This window comes from Phalacrocorax aristotelis, chromosome 5 (assembly GCF_949628215.1).
Source record: "Phalacrocorax aristotelis chromosome 5, bGulAri2.1, whole genome shotgun sequence".
NCBI classification, from domain to species: Eukaryota; Metazoa; Chordata; class Aves; order Suliformes; family Phalacrocoracidae; genus Phalacrocorax; species Phalacrocorax aristotelis.
In genome coordinates this window covers 58,665,685-58,682,432 of record NC_134280.1, presented here as the reverse complement: position 1 = coordinate 58,682,432, position 16,748 = coordinate 58,665,685, and the positions used below count along the sequence as shown (strand labels likewise).

General features: G+C 37.6%; 1 protein-coding gene across 3 annotated transcripts in view; it reads right to left on the bottom strand.

The window, feature by feature from the left end:
* ZNF143 (zinc finger protein 143) overlaps positions 1-16,748 on the bottom strand; it is a 42,290-nt gene that overhangs the window by 25,133 nt on the left and 409 nt on the right. The window contains exons 2-7 of one of the 3 annotated variants that reach the window (XM_075094785.1): positions 7,161-7,305; positions 3,349-3,467; positions 2,460-2,552; positions 1,918-2,001; positions 1,611-1,691; positions 295-491 (exon numbers count right to left, since the gene is read on the bottom strand). In XM_075094785.1, coding sequence (XP_074950886.1) covers positions 295-491; positions 1,611-1,691; positions 1,918-2,001; positions 2,460-2,552; positions 3,349-3,460 — 567 coding nt within the window. In that variant the 5' untranslated portion in view covers positions 3,461-3,467; positions 7,161-7,305. Of the gene's footprint in view, positions 1-294; positions 492-1,610; positions 1,692-1,917; positions 2,002-2,459; positions 2,553-3,348; positions 3,468-7,160; positions 7,306-11,940; positions 12,014-16,748 lie in introns of those variants that run through there. The other 2 variants (XM_075094786.1, XM_075094784.1) reach the window with 2 other exon arrangements.

Here is a 16,748-nt window from a genome sequence, read left to right as displayed (position 1 = left end):
TCCTTTCCAACATACATTTTGAAGAAAATTATTATTTAGTTGTCTAAATCACTTTCCAAACCAGTCTGACTCCACATCTCAGCATTCAATCTTTTGTTCTTTTTATGCAACGCTACACACTGGAGCTACTCATGATAGTGAAGCACTATCATGACAATTTGGTGTTCTCTCTTTTAAGAGCCTGAATACACTCTCAATTATTTTAATTCTTGGATCACAATTGGCTTTTACTGCCAAAAATCTTGTAATGCTACATTAAAATGTTATGGATAGAGAAAATGTCTTTCAATATACCTTGGCTGCATATTGCTCCAAAGCACTGATGGTATCTGGGTCAATGGCAGCATCTCCTGTATGAAGACCTGCCACTGTGCCATCAGCTTGAATGGCTAAAATGGTATCTGACTGTGGCATTTGCACCGTGTGGTGAATGTAGGCAGTAGTTCCATCCTCCAGCTGGACTGCTTGTAATGCACTCTGGTCATAACTGTCTGAGAAATAATATTAAGAAATGTCATGAAAGAAAAGGAATAGCCATGTCTTCATGTTACACAACAAATACTGCTCTTTAGCAAATGTCTCCTAAAGTCACATATACATATGAAATACATGAGAGATATAAAAACTAGTACAGGAGAAAAACAAACACTTAAAATATTGCTATGACTAACACTTATGAAATTTTTTTCAAGGCAACATCTCCCATAGCTTTATTTCTGCTCACTTATACAAGTGCAAAACCAATTTTATTTTGGTCTAGCTTTATTTGCAAAGGAAACCAGGAACACAACCATGCTTTGCATTTCGTATCTACTGAAAATAAAAATCATTTAGCACATGTACTGATTTCAATACTCCAGATTTTAGAATTCAAAAATCTGATCATTTTTAAGAACAGAATCATGCAAATATGCAAAAGAAACACATAAAATTAGGATGACTTTTAAGGAAGAAATTCTTTATTATATTCTCTCTGCTTAGTATTGCTGATGGTAGAATGTAATTCTTGTCACACTAGTTTAAACTGACTTAAAATATCTACTTGTTCACTTTTTGTTGAGAAGTGGTACTATTTCCAAGACTAGCGTAATCATCTTCTGCAGAAACCGAAGTTATCATTTGAAATAAATACATTTGCATTCTTTACTGTTAGCTGTCACATTTTCTGCCCTTCTTCCTAATGGCAAAATCATCAATAGCATGATCTTTGAATTTAAGTCAATCTCTACATTCTTTAGCTCAAGAGGGACTGATTGATTCTTACTTGCTTTCTCATCTCATTTTCACATGCAGTTATTGCTGAAATCTGTATAAGGGCTTACATTCTCTACTAACATGATAAATACTTACCTTAATGTGATCCTGGGCAAAAAAAAAAAGGTGAGATATGATTGTCTTGGTTCTGTTTATAGATGTTATATGAGGCCAAAATAAGGAATTGAACCAGTCTCATTTCAGCAATTTCCAGGTGTCACAAAGTAAAAGCAACAAGCAATCTACATTGGGAATTACACTAAATGATGTCATAGTCTAAAAAGAGTACCTTATTTTATACTGCTGAAGTTCTGTTGAACTCTAATGTAATAAATCACACTTCAAAGAAAAATTACCTTTTGAGGTGTGATGAATAAATGCAGTAGTTCCGTCTTCCAGCTGAACTGCTTGTCCATCTTCCAGACGCAAACTGTCCCCTGTTCAGAAGAAAAAGTTGTAATGCTTCAACTGTAGTTTCAGAGATCTGTTAGTTGGAAAGATTAAACACTAAATACCTAGGATTACAAATTACCTCAGGTCTCTTCATGACTGTTTCCATTAAAGTAAGAAATCAAGCTATTATAATTACCGTTAATTATTTAATATCAACATTTGTCAGTAACACATTATTTTAGAATCTATTTCTTGTATTATTACACTTACTGCTTTTAGGCATGGGTACATGTTGAACATAAGCAGCAGAACCATCTTCTAACTGAATCACTTGTCCATCCATTAATTTACCATCTGAAATACACAATTAGAATTCTTAAAAATATTCTGTGTGACACATCACAGTTTAAACACACAGTTGATATTTTATTTATATTTTAATCCAGAAAGTATCACTGAGAAATAATGATTGATAAAGAGTAAGCACAATATGACTATACAGAGGTTTTAAAATTCCTGATGTCATATCCAGTAGGCAGAATGTTGATACTTGGGTTTGAAGTGTAAAGTCAAACAAGAGTGAGATGATCTTGTGTTCTGCATTTGATGCCTGCATCTTATTATTAGCAGAAATAAATATTTATTTTATAGTACTACTGTAACACCTGTAATTCCCAGCTGGAATTGGAACTTCATAAAACTTTGTACAGATTTTGCCTGACTTTACAACCCAAAGGGGTTTACAATACAAAGACAGGGTTAAAAAAGGGAATATGATTTCAATACCAAATAATTTCTAGTCATTTACATACCTTTAGAATTGTGCTGTATGTAAGCAGTGGAGCCATCAGCAAGGGTAACTGCTTGCAAACTTACACCTTCCATGTTTTCCAAGTTGTCACCATCTAGCAAGGAAAAAAGTTCATATTCACTATTACCAGCATTAAACCCTAAAGATCACAACTTAACCATCTCCATAAATGATTACATCCCATTAAAGCATAATGATTTCAGAAATAGTAATAGGAAATAGTTCTTCCTAGTTTTTGAACCTTGAACATATACTAGGGTTATATGTTCAAGATTTTGCTCTGTAAACATGACAGCTAGAAAGTTATTTTCCATAACTAAGAAGTTACTATGTCACTGAAAAAATAACTACAAAGTGGAGGTTTTAGGAGAAATATTAATTAGGTCATGAGTGTCAAGAGTGAAATAACAATATATATACTTGTATTGATAATTTGTTTTGTATACTACTATCTGTCATTAATATACACAAATTTCCTTAGAGTGAAACACAGATTTAGGAAAAAGTTTTTAATTACATAAAATTGTAATGAAGCTGTCAGAAAACGTTCCATTTAAACCAATCCTAGAACACCGATCTTTTTAAAAACTCGCCTTGTTTAATACATACTTAGATATGAACTGAAGGTACAAAGTATAAACCAGTAAAACTATAGTGAGAATGAAGTCAGATTTTGTATTTCCTTTTGTGGCACATTTATACTCCTGTTACCTTAATTAAGATTTAATTCTGAGAGGAAGTGATCTGAGTGAATTTAATCAATCTCAGTTAACAAAGAATAATTCCTTAGATCTTTCATTTACAATACACTACATGCGTTTTAGAGTTTTATCTGAATTTCAAACAGAAGAGACACAATCATGTAGAGGTATTTTAACCTGAAGGCTCACCTTGCACAGCTACAGCTTCTGTTAGACAAAGAGTCACATGCTGGGCCTCCATTCCTCCTCCAGAAAATTCAGTCATTCCCTGAGAGTCTCGATTTATCTGAGCTAATAACATTGTCTACCTAGAAAGTATTCACAAAACAGAAAACTTAAATACAGAACCAGAACTAAAGACAATCGAAGTTTAATTAGATTTTTATACAGCTGCTACAACTATTTTATGTTACCGTCAACATAAAGAAGATGCAATGAATGACTGACTTACCTGGAATATACTTCAGAGGAAAAAAAGTTATTTGAAATAGGTAAATATTATTACCTCAATTAACCAAGCTGTTAAGAACTTCAGGTAGCAGTTACTAAATTGAAGTGCATCACCCATATTTAGATTCCAGTTGAATATGAATTATTCAACCAATGTATAAAGAATAACGGTGTCGATGACTGTAGAAGTAATGATATCTTTTTGTTCCCAGAATTACAATAAAGCTGTCATTCACCTACGGTCACCCATAACAACAGCAGAGCTTTAAATATATAAATTAAGTATCTCTCCAGTGCTAGTAAGAGGTTTAGAATCTGTCACATATTGGGCAATACATAGTTTATTAGTACGTCTGACTGAATGGTCCAACAATTTCCCTAAACCTTCCAGGAAGGTTTCTATTTTAAAAAAAAAATCCCTCCTTGAAAATAATAAAATATCTCATGGTAAAATGTATTAATAAGACAACAGGATAGTGTTTAGTGAGTGACAGTCCCAACTCTGCATGTGTGTCATAGAACCAGATATAGCCATCCCTTTGGATACTAATTTTTTACTCAGGCATGTTTCAATATGGGAGATTAAGTAGTCTACTGAATCTGAAAGGCTTTTACTAATTTTCCTAAGATTAAGAAGCTATACAGGAAATACACATTTAATTCTACTAACTCAGATGTTGGCTTTCACCACAAAAAAAAAACAAAAACCAAAAAAAACAACCAAAAAGAGTCACTGAGTTCTGCAAGCCCTTTAGTTAATGCAACACACACTTCCATGTGGATCCCACCCCCTCCACCGCCCCTTTCATCCACATCTAACTGCAATCTGGGATACACAGCATTAAAGCAACTTTCCCCACACCCCAATCTCTTGATAGTCAAGAGTTTTTCTTACAATAAGCAGCAGTTAGATAATCTCACAAAAGGGTTTCAGATAAACAGTCAAAGCTTTTAATCTTAGTATGGTTCTATGACCTGCTGTTTTATAATTCAAGACTGAGAGGAATGATCTAGGGCTTTTAACCTACTTGTGATTACGTTTCTAAATAACTGAAGTAATTTTACATCTACAATCCAGAAATATGCCCTTGAATGAGCAACTCATCAACGATCTCAAAGACCACAAAAAACTCATGCTTATGTCAAAACTAAATAACAAAAGCAAAATTAGACCATTCAGGCACTCTAGCATGCCTGCAGTATTGAAAAGATTTGGTACACTAATTTAGTAGTTGAAAATTATAGCCAAGTAATATTTTCCAAATACATCCAAATGAATTTGAACCACACTCTACTTCCTAGAGAGGCAGGCAGCTACATAAGTTTTAGTTTCAGCAGGAAAAAAAACCATCCCACACCCAGCTGCTGCAGCTCTGCTGCTTTTGCTGTCTGAAGTGCTTTAACCCAAGTGCTGTCCGCAAAGCAAATGTGTCGCTACAATCCATGCCCTTCTAACTTTTAATATGGTGTTATACCAGGTACCCACATTACCTCCTGAAATTGCACCTGGAGTCTAAATCACCTCTGCACTTATAAGAATATTATTTACAGTTTGGTTAACTGTTAAGAGCCCAGTTAATGGAATAGATACAGCTTAATAAAGAAAGGGGAAGGGGTAGCTTTAGGAAGGTCTTAAGCCTCCTGTAAAAAAAGCAAGTTTTTTCATGCACTGTGTTGAAAAGCATGTAAGGAAAAAACACTACTAATGATCAGTTTACAATTCAGTAAGAAATATGCCTTCCAAGATTAAAATCCTACCCAGTACCTATCTGGAACATTAAGGAGATTAAACTATAGACTTGTAGTAGAGAATTTAAACCTTAAACAACTCTGAACATCAAAAAGAAAATATAGTTACAACAGAAACCAGAATATAGTTCAAAAGAGGTGTGAAAGATTTTTTTTTTTTACATCCAAGGGAAGATGGGAAATTCTTGTTCTCAGCACCCTTTTCAAGAAAATAAGCTTTTATAGAAAACGAGGTCTCTAGAAGAGATGTAATACAACAGAAAAAGAGCCAGTGCAGAGAAGCCATCCAGACTAAACTACATTTATACCAAATATTTTTTGAAGAAAATTAAATAGCTACAGGGGTTTTTTTGATGCTATAATCTAAGGGACAAGGAATTATACAAGGACACAGGAGATCCTGAGTTAAACTCCTTCCTCTACCATCTCCACATTAACGGCTTTGGACTAGTAACTTCTTTGCCTATTACTCATTTATCCCCCCTATCTCAAAATAGGAACAAGACACTTAGAAAGCACTTTGCTCATAAACCAAAAATGGGACAACACGCTGTAGCTACAGGATCAGCTTAAACCAACACTGAAGTGGCCCTATCCTCAGCATTCATGTACTGTGCAGAAAATAAGATCAGAAAACTGATGCAGTTAAAAAAAATAAACTAGCACCAAAAGAAACTTTTATTCCAGACCAGTTTGCAAGGACTGCTTCTCTGGAGGGACTGCCAGCTTGTGGCAAGTTAAACTAAGTAATTATGGTATTAGATGCTAGTGGTGCACAGAGGTTATCTGTCATCTTAACTGCTGTTACAGAACTGTGTTCTGTACTGTCAATATTTTCCATTCACTCAATTTTCAGGACACCTCATGGAAGCAGGCTGCAAAGCAGCTAGACCATTTCACATATTGGAGAAGAAAGGCTACTCAGCCACTGGTTTTGACTAATACTATATTCTGAAACAGTTCCAGCAGGGAATGCATCTCAAAGGCCTTTCAGCTCAGGTCTATTTTAGAGTATTCCCCCTCTTAGACAAAGTATCTTTTAAGCTCCCAGCATCTTTAACGTACTATCTGTCTTTAAAATAGAATAATGTCCTTCCTCCAGAGCTTATGGTTCTTCTCTCAACTTTGGGGAAGTAGAGAGGAAGCTAGTCAGTGCAGACAACTGTGAAGTCCTGAAAGAGAGCAGAACCAATCGCTTAATGGGTCAATGGCTATTTTGGAAGAAAAAGAAATCTAATGCAAGACAAATTCAAGGGCCAAAGGAACAAAAGTATTTGTTTAAATTATTTTACAGTGTTTGTTATTGTACTGTGGCTGATTAATAGTTATTACGCACTAAAAAAAAAATCAGAGCAAAATGCTGCAAGACAGCAGAACATTCACTACTTTCCTCTGTTCCAGATGATCTGGATGATCATGTGCTGTAACTTCGACTGTGTTACTGTTTTCTCCCAGTTCGACTCCTTTAAAGTTATCCCTTCCAATATATCCTCTTCACAATCCTCCCTCCTTCCACTAGCTTCTTATCACCAAATTTCCAACACATCCCTCTTCCCAAATATAATCCAATCCTTCTTGTCAAAATAATCTAAAATACTTGAACATCCACACCAACTCGTTCTGCAACTAGTCCCCAAGTATCTTCTTACTGCCAGTCTGTCCATCACACCACTGTCTATCACCTTCCTGCCTCTTTGTCTCAAGATGGTTCATAATCAGACTCATCTTAGAAGTACAGCTCCTGTAATGGAGGTTGTAGCACTGGGACCCTCCCAAACAGCAAAACCCCAGCTTTCACTCACTCTTTGGTGATGCAGCAGTTTTGCTCTGTTACTCCGCTGTGCAGGGAGGAGCACCCTCAGCCAAAAGTAGATGTGCTGCTCACTTTCAGCCTCTCTTTTTCCTCCCCAGTGGAGAAGACAGGGTCACCAGACAGGGCTACAAGGTCTGAGGAAGAGGACAGGGAGAGAACTGAAGACATAACATTGCCCCACCTTGTAGAGAAATGGGTCAGGCTATCACAGAGATGTTGCTGCTACAGTGTTACTTTTTGTTTTCTTTAGTATAAGAGTAGTCAAATACAGGAACAAATTGCCAAGAAAGGTTATGGACTCTCCATCCTTGTAGGCATTCAAGACCCAACTTCACACAGCCCTGGACAACCTGGTCTTATCAGACCTACTTTGATCAGGGCTGTACTCAATAACCTCTGGAGTTCCCTTCCAACTTAAACTGTTTAATGATATCTAAAATCATGTTGATATTGCATACACTTAAAACAGTATCACCATGCTGTTTGTACATCATCCACCCTGCAAATCTAGTCTCCTATTGTATTTTTATTCATTTGCCTTGGTTTTTTGAAATCATTCTGTTTTTGTCAAACTCAAGCCTCTTCCCTTACCTCAGCTTTAGTCTCTCTCTTCCCCGCCCCCCCGCTAACTGCCTCAGATGCTGCATTCTCAGCTTCCAGCAAATTTGTCTTCATCCTTCTTCCAGTCCGAATCTCACCAGCTTCTTTCCCTAATCCACCTCATTGCTTTTATTTCTCTGCATTTGCATCACTAAGCTTCTTCTTTAAACCTTCTGTATGCCAGGAATTTTGTCAGCAAAAACCTGGGAAATATTTCTTTTACCCACTTCAAATATTGCACCTCATTAGTTAAAAAGCAGCTGAAAGCATCCATTTTTAGGAAAACGGGTGGGGCCTACATGGCCCCTTAACAAGATTGATGCACGTGGATACTGCTTAATCTCAAGACCTGCCCTACAGAAGAGAAGTACAGGATTAGTCTTGAAGTACTCACTGAAGTGAAAACTTGAGACTTGACTTTGTAAACTCTTGCCAGTCTTCACAGATCATATATAAGTTGCAATTTTCAAAGGCACGTTAATGATGATACTTGGGAAGACTTTCACAAGGACAGTAATGCATGCTGCATCCAGAAATCATTAGTCACCAAAACACTCCTACGGTATTCATGCAGAGAAAATTTTACCATTCTTTAAGATGGCTAAAATACTTTCCACAAGAAAAATCTGAAAAATCCCTGAACTGAAAACAGCATCTTATAAAAGGAGGCAACAGCCACAAGAAGTTATGCTGAAACAAGTCTCACACTGTTAGTTGCAAAGCAAAAGCAGTGAGTTACTGATGCAGATTGCTGACTTTATTATGCTTTTTGACAAAAGCTGTACCAGCAATGTAAACCCCCAGTATAACACTGACAGATAAAATATGTTATCCAGCAGGGTACAGAGGTGCAAATTTTTATTAAAAAAAACCCAAACAAACCACAAAAAGCAGAAAACCCAAACACCACCACCAACAACCACCGCTCCCCCTCCTCCAAATTCTCTGAATAGAAAAAACTGTGAACTCAAGTATTCTCAACACAGAAACCAGAGGGATGCAGGGGGGAAGGGGGGAATAGAGAGATTGGTTGAAAACAAAGGATTTTTCACTAAGATTTCATCAAGCTGACTATCTAGAGAGCACCTCCTGTATTTTCCCTCCATTAATACTCAAACACACAGAACCTTTTGGGTGCTGTCACTTGTTTTGGAGAAAATATGCAATGTTAAGAAAAAATTTTACGTAAACATCAATCTAGCAACTGGAAACAGGCATCTCTGCCAAAAACTAGAAATCAAACAACTAAGAAACAGCTGGTAGGATTTAGGCAGCTGAAAGACAAAGCAAGAGGTAGTAGAGGGCATGCTGCCACAGAGCAGAAAGTGGGTTTGGGGTACTTGCAAACTCCGGCACCTCAGAGGAGGACAGCATGAGGAGACCCCATGTAGTTGAGAATGTGGCAAACAGCTGGAAAATAGCAGGAATTTGTCATGTAAAGCATTACTATACCACTCTATTGCTGGACAAAGGAAAAAACTAAAGTGAAAGTAGCAGAAACTCCTCTGAGGAAAAGAGATGATGTTTAGAGGATGATTAACAAGAAATAGAATAAAGTTTGTAATAGCAGTCATGGAAGAAAACTTATGGTTATAAAATGCAATCTAATGCAATCTAGAATGTGCAGGAAGAAAGAACTAGGAAAGAAATAAAAGAAAAAAGCTCCAGACATTCAGCAACCTTGTGATTGTTCACCCTCCTTATGCGGACAGCACTGAGAAGTTTGAAATAATATCCACTTATTTCATTTGAAAAGAAACCATCACCTTTATTTTAAATACACATCTAAATAATGTACAAAACTGCTGTCATTTTATAAAACTTGTAAAAACAACAAATAAAAACCAATCCAGAAAAGTAAAATGGCAAATGACACATAACCCCACAGTACTGAAACTCTCATTAATGAATTTTAGGAAACTTCATTCCCACATTTGGGAAAGCTGGATCCCAAAATCAGTTCAACTACGTCAGCACAGTAACATTCAGAAAAAACGTATTAAATACTGGCTGTGTTAGGGACCTTAACAACTGGTATGATTGCAAGTATCAGTGATTTCCCAAAGCTAATCTGATTAGCAAATATTTGTGAAAAATCAAAATTCATACCTACAATTAACAATCTCCTTAAATACACTCCAACTGATAACTAATATGCATTACAGCCTTCTGGGTGTCAGTGCAAAAAATGACTAACAGGCTGAAAAACTGCCTAGTCCGGGCAAAGTTTATTTAGAGGACCCAAGGGCAGAGCTTACTAATTACATAAAGTCATTTGACAGCTCTAAGTTCAGAAATAAAGACATAGCAGAACTAAGGCTCTCTAAAATCTTACTTCTGTCCTCATATGTACATGTATGATTACCTTTTCCAGTATTACATTAGAAACCTGTAGCAGGGTCAGAAATGAAATCTAGATCCTGTGGATGCTTTGATCAAATGCTTCAATAGTTGAGACAATTTTTTTCTTCATCAACAGCCCATACCTTTTTCAGTATTTTACCATTGCACTGAAACATTGTTTCATGCTATAATTGGCTAGATTGACTTTTAGTTAATAAATGTAACAAACTACTTAATGTTAGGAATTTCTAAATCTCTACATGCTTTCTCCTATAATCTTATTTTACTGTATTTTTCCTGTCTCTTGCAAAACATAATTAAAGAGGAATTTCCACCACATTAATCATCCACTGTATAAAATGGAAACAAGGCTGAAATACAGAACAAAAACGGCTACTAAATAATCTGGTAACAACAGCTGGATGCAGATAGAGGGGTAAGATACACAATTTAATAGCATATTACATAATTATTATCTAGATAGCAAAGAAGCGTTGCAAATTATGAACCACAGGCTCTAACCCTGGCCCTGGAGAAGAATCTAATCAAGACTGACAGCACTGCCAACTGCAGAAGCACGACGTACACACTCTGAGTGGCAGCACAACTAACCTGCAGAGACTCGTGTTGCCCAAAGCAGAGGTCTGCAGTGAAACCCAAGGCTCCTTTTTACTCTTTTTGCAGTATTTATGCTTTTCTGTTCCACCAGAGATATATCCTGATTATAATGCAGTTCAAGACTAATTCACTGCCAGAGTTTAACTCTTCAGAAATAACAGCTAAATGCAAGACCAAATTTATCACTTGCATAACCAAGCACAACTCTTCTGCCTTCAGTGCAAGCAGTGAGAACCACATTTAGCCTCCCATAATTACTTCATGTTCCAGCAGTCTTTCTCCCCCAAAGTCACCACCATACATTCAGCTTACATTATGAATCCCATCTACAAATTGTATTAGAAGCATTATCTGAGATGAATGTTTGCATTTTATATAAAGAATAAAAATGGATTAACCAGTGCAAATCAAGAATGTTTACAAATCCTTAATCTAAATAATATTAGGAGATTATGCATATATGCGTAACTTCACACTGTGGGAGTGCTAAGGATGCTATGATTTTCAAATGTATGGTACTTTAAAAAATGCAGGCAGATCAGAAAGCCATCCACCAATAAGTCCTACACACATGGGTAAGACTCAGGTTGATCCCAAATATGACTGCTAACTTCACATGTTTCCTTAACATATTAGAGAAGAAATTACTGGTTAATCAATGGAGGTCAGAGTAGTTCCATCAGTATACTGTTGGCAGTGCTGACAGAAAGCTAATTAAATTCATGCTGCAGCTCTGGGACAAGCACCTCACCAGCAAATGCTTAGTTCAATGATCACATTTGCATTGGGCAGTGCTACTACAACAGCACTGCTTCTACGTAACTGCCCAATGACCAGCATGGCTTCCTAAGCCAGATGTTTGACACAGATTTGAGAATCTTCTGAGAGATCCAAATCCAAAAATCCTGCATGGAAGGTAACAAGCAATTGAGATCCATACAGCACCGTTTGCAGAGGTACAGAGAACTAGGATTCTGAAAGCTTTATTAAAGTACAAAAAGGTATACTAATGCACCTGGTCAATGATCAATGCACTGATGAGACAGTTATTCTTAGTACACTGCCATATAGGTTTAGTGTGAGAAACGGCCATATCATCTGTACCAAATCATCAAATTCAAATATGACACCTATGCATCATTCAGAATACTTGTGTGCTTGCACAGAATGGCTTGGAGGCATACTGCAACAGGAACAATGTAACTCACCTACCAAAATGAGCCAGCAAGTTTTTCCTCAACTCAGATGGTATTCCATGCTCAAAGTTAAGACATATTTCTTCTCTCCCAGCCAAACTTGCATTATCAATTCTCAGGCATACCTCCTTCTCTTAAAAAAAAAATCCACCACTCCAATGAACAAAAAAAAACCAAAAAACCCCACAAAACCCCCACAAACCACCCCATTTCTTTATTGCAGACTGAGAGGTAATAAATTATTTTTTAAAAATAGTAAAAAAAAAGGATAAATAATTATCATGTGCACACTCAAACTGAATGTTGGGCCTGAGATCAGAAAAAATCTGAACCTATGGTAGGTCGTTTGATCTTCTGTTTTATACTTGAAAAACTTAGAACATGATTAACAAAGCTTAAAAAAAAAAACCCAAAATTTAAATACTTTCAGCATACATGTTAGTGAAATAAAGCACTAGATTTCATTCCAAGTAGATTTTCCCCCAGAAGTCACAAAGTGAGAAACAGACTTAAAGCACGTAACCAACAAAAACTATGTGTTTTTAAAACTACTGGCTTTTGGGGTTTGTTTTCTACCATCAAGTATATATACAAAAAAATACTGGCTATAAAGAAGGCATCCAGATGATGCACATTGGAATTGTATTCAAATTACTCCTAGAAATAAGCAATAATGCCTATCTGCAGTAAAAAGGGGGAAAAAAAAAAAGATAGTTAACTTCTGAAGCACTTCAGGAGACTACTTAATCCTTAAACCATAGAAGCCTCCAGTTATATTGGTGAGCATTTTAAATAAAACACCATTTGATGAACAGGTGAATACTTAAGGGCTAAAAAACTGAAAGAAACTGAGATCCACTATTTCTACCAATGGTTTACTGTTGCGTCAGACTTCTAGCTCTCTTAATTGTCAAGAAATCACAAGTGTCTAATTTACATCACAAAAACAATTAATCCTGGCTGTGCCCCTTCAAATCCTGCAAATCTGCTGAGACTGCCAACAAAAAGGGGAATTTTGAGTGGGTTGTTTTGTGTGGTTATGAGTTAATTAGTAATCTGATAACTACATTACAGACGTATCAGCATTAGCCATGGCAGCTAACGGCAGTGTTTTAGTCTATGCTTGTATTTCAGGAACTAAACGGACAGCCTACTGAATTGCCAACCTTTACCCTGAATTGAAAAAAAAAAAAAACCAGATTACAAATGTAAATTGAAAAACAGTACATTTAAATATATTCTAAGAAACTCTGTGTAATACCATGTTAGCTCAGTACAGATATACTTAAGATATGGGCAACACCAACTAACTTGCAAATACAGACCCATCTTGCAACTCTAGAGAAGCCTGTCATCAGAAATGAAGTTCAAAAGCATTAAGCAGATAACACAATTTCTGCCTCAAGAAGTGTACACAGAGGAAAACATTCAGCAGACAATAAAACACAGACTGAGGGAAGCGCTAAGTAGTTGGAACTCTGATGTCAACTTTGAATATCGCAGAACTTGCTAGAAATGTAAATTCCCTTCAAGTGTCAGAACTTCATTTATTTAACAAGTGTTATCTTGCTGGAGCAAAGTACAATCCCACTATACATTTAAAAAAAAGCAGTATAATCCAGAAAATTTTAGCAAACTAAGTCACTAGAAGTATTCACTAATTTAGTCCATTTTTGGTTTTGAGTAACTGATCAACATTTGATTCCTGGTGCGTAGAGCACAGAGTGAGAGGATAAAAACCGTATTCCTGTAAGTAAATACAACTAAGAGCAGATCAAGTTACCAACCTAAGGTACAGGCAGAACCCCATAAACCCCATTGTAACATGATGGGTCATAAGGGTTCCTTCCCCTCCTCCCCCAGAAATGTGGCATTGATGGACAGACACCTCCCTCAGATTCTTCATCCTCAGAACAACACCTATGCACACGTCTATTTACAGGAACTTAGCATTTCAGAGCTGAATTCTCAGATTCCAGAAGAGGATCCATCTCTTAGGATCATGATCCATCTCAAGGATCCATAAGCTAAGCATAAACCTTCCTTCAATCTTTTGGGATCTTTTGTGGCACAAGGCACAGGAATAGGCTATCCAATTCATGCTCTCTTTCCCAGGTGCACCAATTTCCTTGCAGCACAGAAGAGATGAAAAAACAAACTGCCCACCTATTAATGCAGAAAGAATGCTGCTGAGCTGTAGAAATGTGCAAGAGATGTGACAATACAGGAAAAAAGCCAGTGGCCAGGAAAGGCAAGCAAAGGTTGGCCTGGGATGCTATGGTACGTATATACACATCAGAGGCAGCATGAGTTACAAAAGACAGCACATGAAGCAGAAATTACAGCGATGATCAAGGATGAGGGTGCACATCAAAATGCAGACAGGAAAAGAGTAATGAAGGAATCTGACTACAAAAGCACTGAGACAAGTTAGATCTTCCTCCTGAGTATTTGCATTCCATCCACTGCAATGCTTGAAACTGGAAGATTCACTCCTGATCATCAGGAACGTGCTGTTTGCTTTGTGTGTAGAAACTCATCCACGTTCGGCTGAGCCCTATGCTTTGGAAAACAAATAGTTTCATACATGCCAGCTAAAGACTCCTCATAATTTAATAACAGTGTTTCTCAAAGGCTCCGCCTATGCTGAGCATGTTTTAACCCAAAACTCTTAAGGCCAAAACTTAAATGCAACAGCAGAGAAAGATCAACATCCCACACTTTAAATACAACCCAATTACACTGTAAGACAAGCAATCCAGTTCAAAACTGTTGTCTTTTTAGCTTTATTTTTTAAAAAAACCCATACATTGCATTCAGGCCAATACATAAGACTGCAAGAATACAGACACATGCACGTGCAACGTTTTAAGGAATGCCCAGAAGATAGGTGTCCAGGGAGAGACCATTACCACTACCAATCTTAAAATGAAGAACCCTCATAGTAATCCCCCTGGCACAACCAACAGAACTGTAGGTGAGAAGGCAGCCCGCGCACCAGAAGCACGGCTATGAGCAGGCACAGCAGCAGCAGCCTGCTGTTCAGACCTGTTCACTGCTCAAACTCCTACCCATTCCCTTCTCCTGCACAGCACAGGAAAGAAAAACGTGGGCCAGCAGCAGCCTGCTGAGCTGAAGCAGTACGTAATTTGAGATATTCTAGAGAAAAAAAAAAAAGATTTACAGCGTAATTTTGGCACACATTACAAGGGAATATTCATCACTTGATTATCATTGTGCCCATCTCCTCTGAGAAGAGGGATTGCCAGCTCATGACAGAAATTATTTTGATGTTTAAGCATCAAATACTACAAAGGCATAAAAACAGAGTGAAGCCTGTGACTTCCTAGCTAAAGAAACTTTTACACTTGCTTAAGCATTTGCTTTGTTTAAGCCTTTAATATAAGGCAAAACAACCCTTCCTTAGACAGGATATCAGAAACGAAACATTATTTCATTACAGTAATGAGAATAGTTTATATAAATGATGCAATTTGAAATAAATTTCTCAAAACTGTTCAAAATGTTTGTTTTTACATCTCATTTAAGCTGCAATCATTACCAAAACAATCGCATATTATTTGATTACGTATTCCCAAATTTCATTTTCTGCAGTGATTCAGATGAACAGCTTCTGACATATATACAGCTTGAAAGGTCAAGACTTTACTGCGTGAAATACAAAGAAACAAGCCATGAAAACAGAGTCATGTTGTGCTCTGCCATTCTAAAGCTGTATGGCAAAGACACACAAAAGAGCTAAAATATACTATGCACATACCACTTAAGAAGCTACTAGTTAAGGGCAAACGAATTTAATTTTTCAGGTACCTTGAAGCTACAACAGAAATATCTGGCATACAGTCCTCTAAGGTGTAGCAGATTTACAACACCTGAAGCAGAATCTTGAGAAAACTCTATGACAAGAGAAAATGTTTCCTTTAAAAGACTGTTAAGGTGGAAGTCTCTGTATCACTGGAAGCAGGTATAACGTTCCTTGCAGTACTGGTATCAGTGCATATAATGTCAAATGCAACGCTTTGGTAGTTCAAAACAAACCCTTACGAGAATTCTCACAAAACTGGAGCTGCTCAACCGTAGGCTTGTTTTAACAGAAAATTTAACTTCCATAAGTGTCATGCCATTTTTTCTTGATGAACCAGCACCGCAAATAAGACCCAATCAGAAAATAAAACCTTTGCGTTATTGCAGGTATGTTTTCTAGAGGAGTAGCTTCTCATTATCCTGTTCTATTCAAAGTTCTAGACAAGAAAAGCTGACGGAAACGACAAGAGAACAGGCTGTAAAATGCTTAAAATTATTTTGTACGGTATTTTGGCGAGCCGAAATAGACGAACTAAAATAAGATGATTTCACAAGCTCCGCGCAAGGACCTTCTCCTGCATTAGCACGGCAACAGCCCCGCTCACGGAACCAAGATACGGCAACGTTAAAAATAAGCAACTTCGGGCGAGAACAGTTCATGACTCCTTCCCAAACGCGCGCGCACCGAGCCGCACGTTAGGCCGAGAGAGCTCTGCAGGAAACTGTTTTAGAGCCGTTTTGCGAGCTTGCCCTCCGTCAAAATTTAAGTATCACGTTAGGAAAAATAAAAAATTAATACACGTCGACGGCCCGCGGCGGAAGCGGGAACGGAGGGCGCCGGGACCACCCATCCCCCCGCCGCCGCCCCCCCGTCCCCTCCCCCGCCTGCCCGCGCGGCGATCACACCCGCCGCCGGCAGCCCCCGCCCGTGACGCAGCGGCCAACAGACACCCCCACGCCCGGGCCCGCCGAGGGGCGGCCGGCGGGGGGCCGCG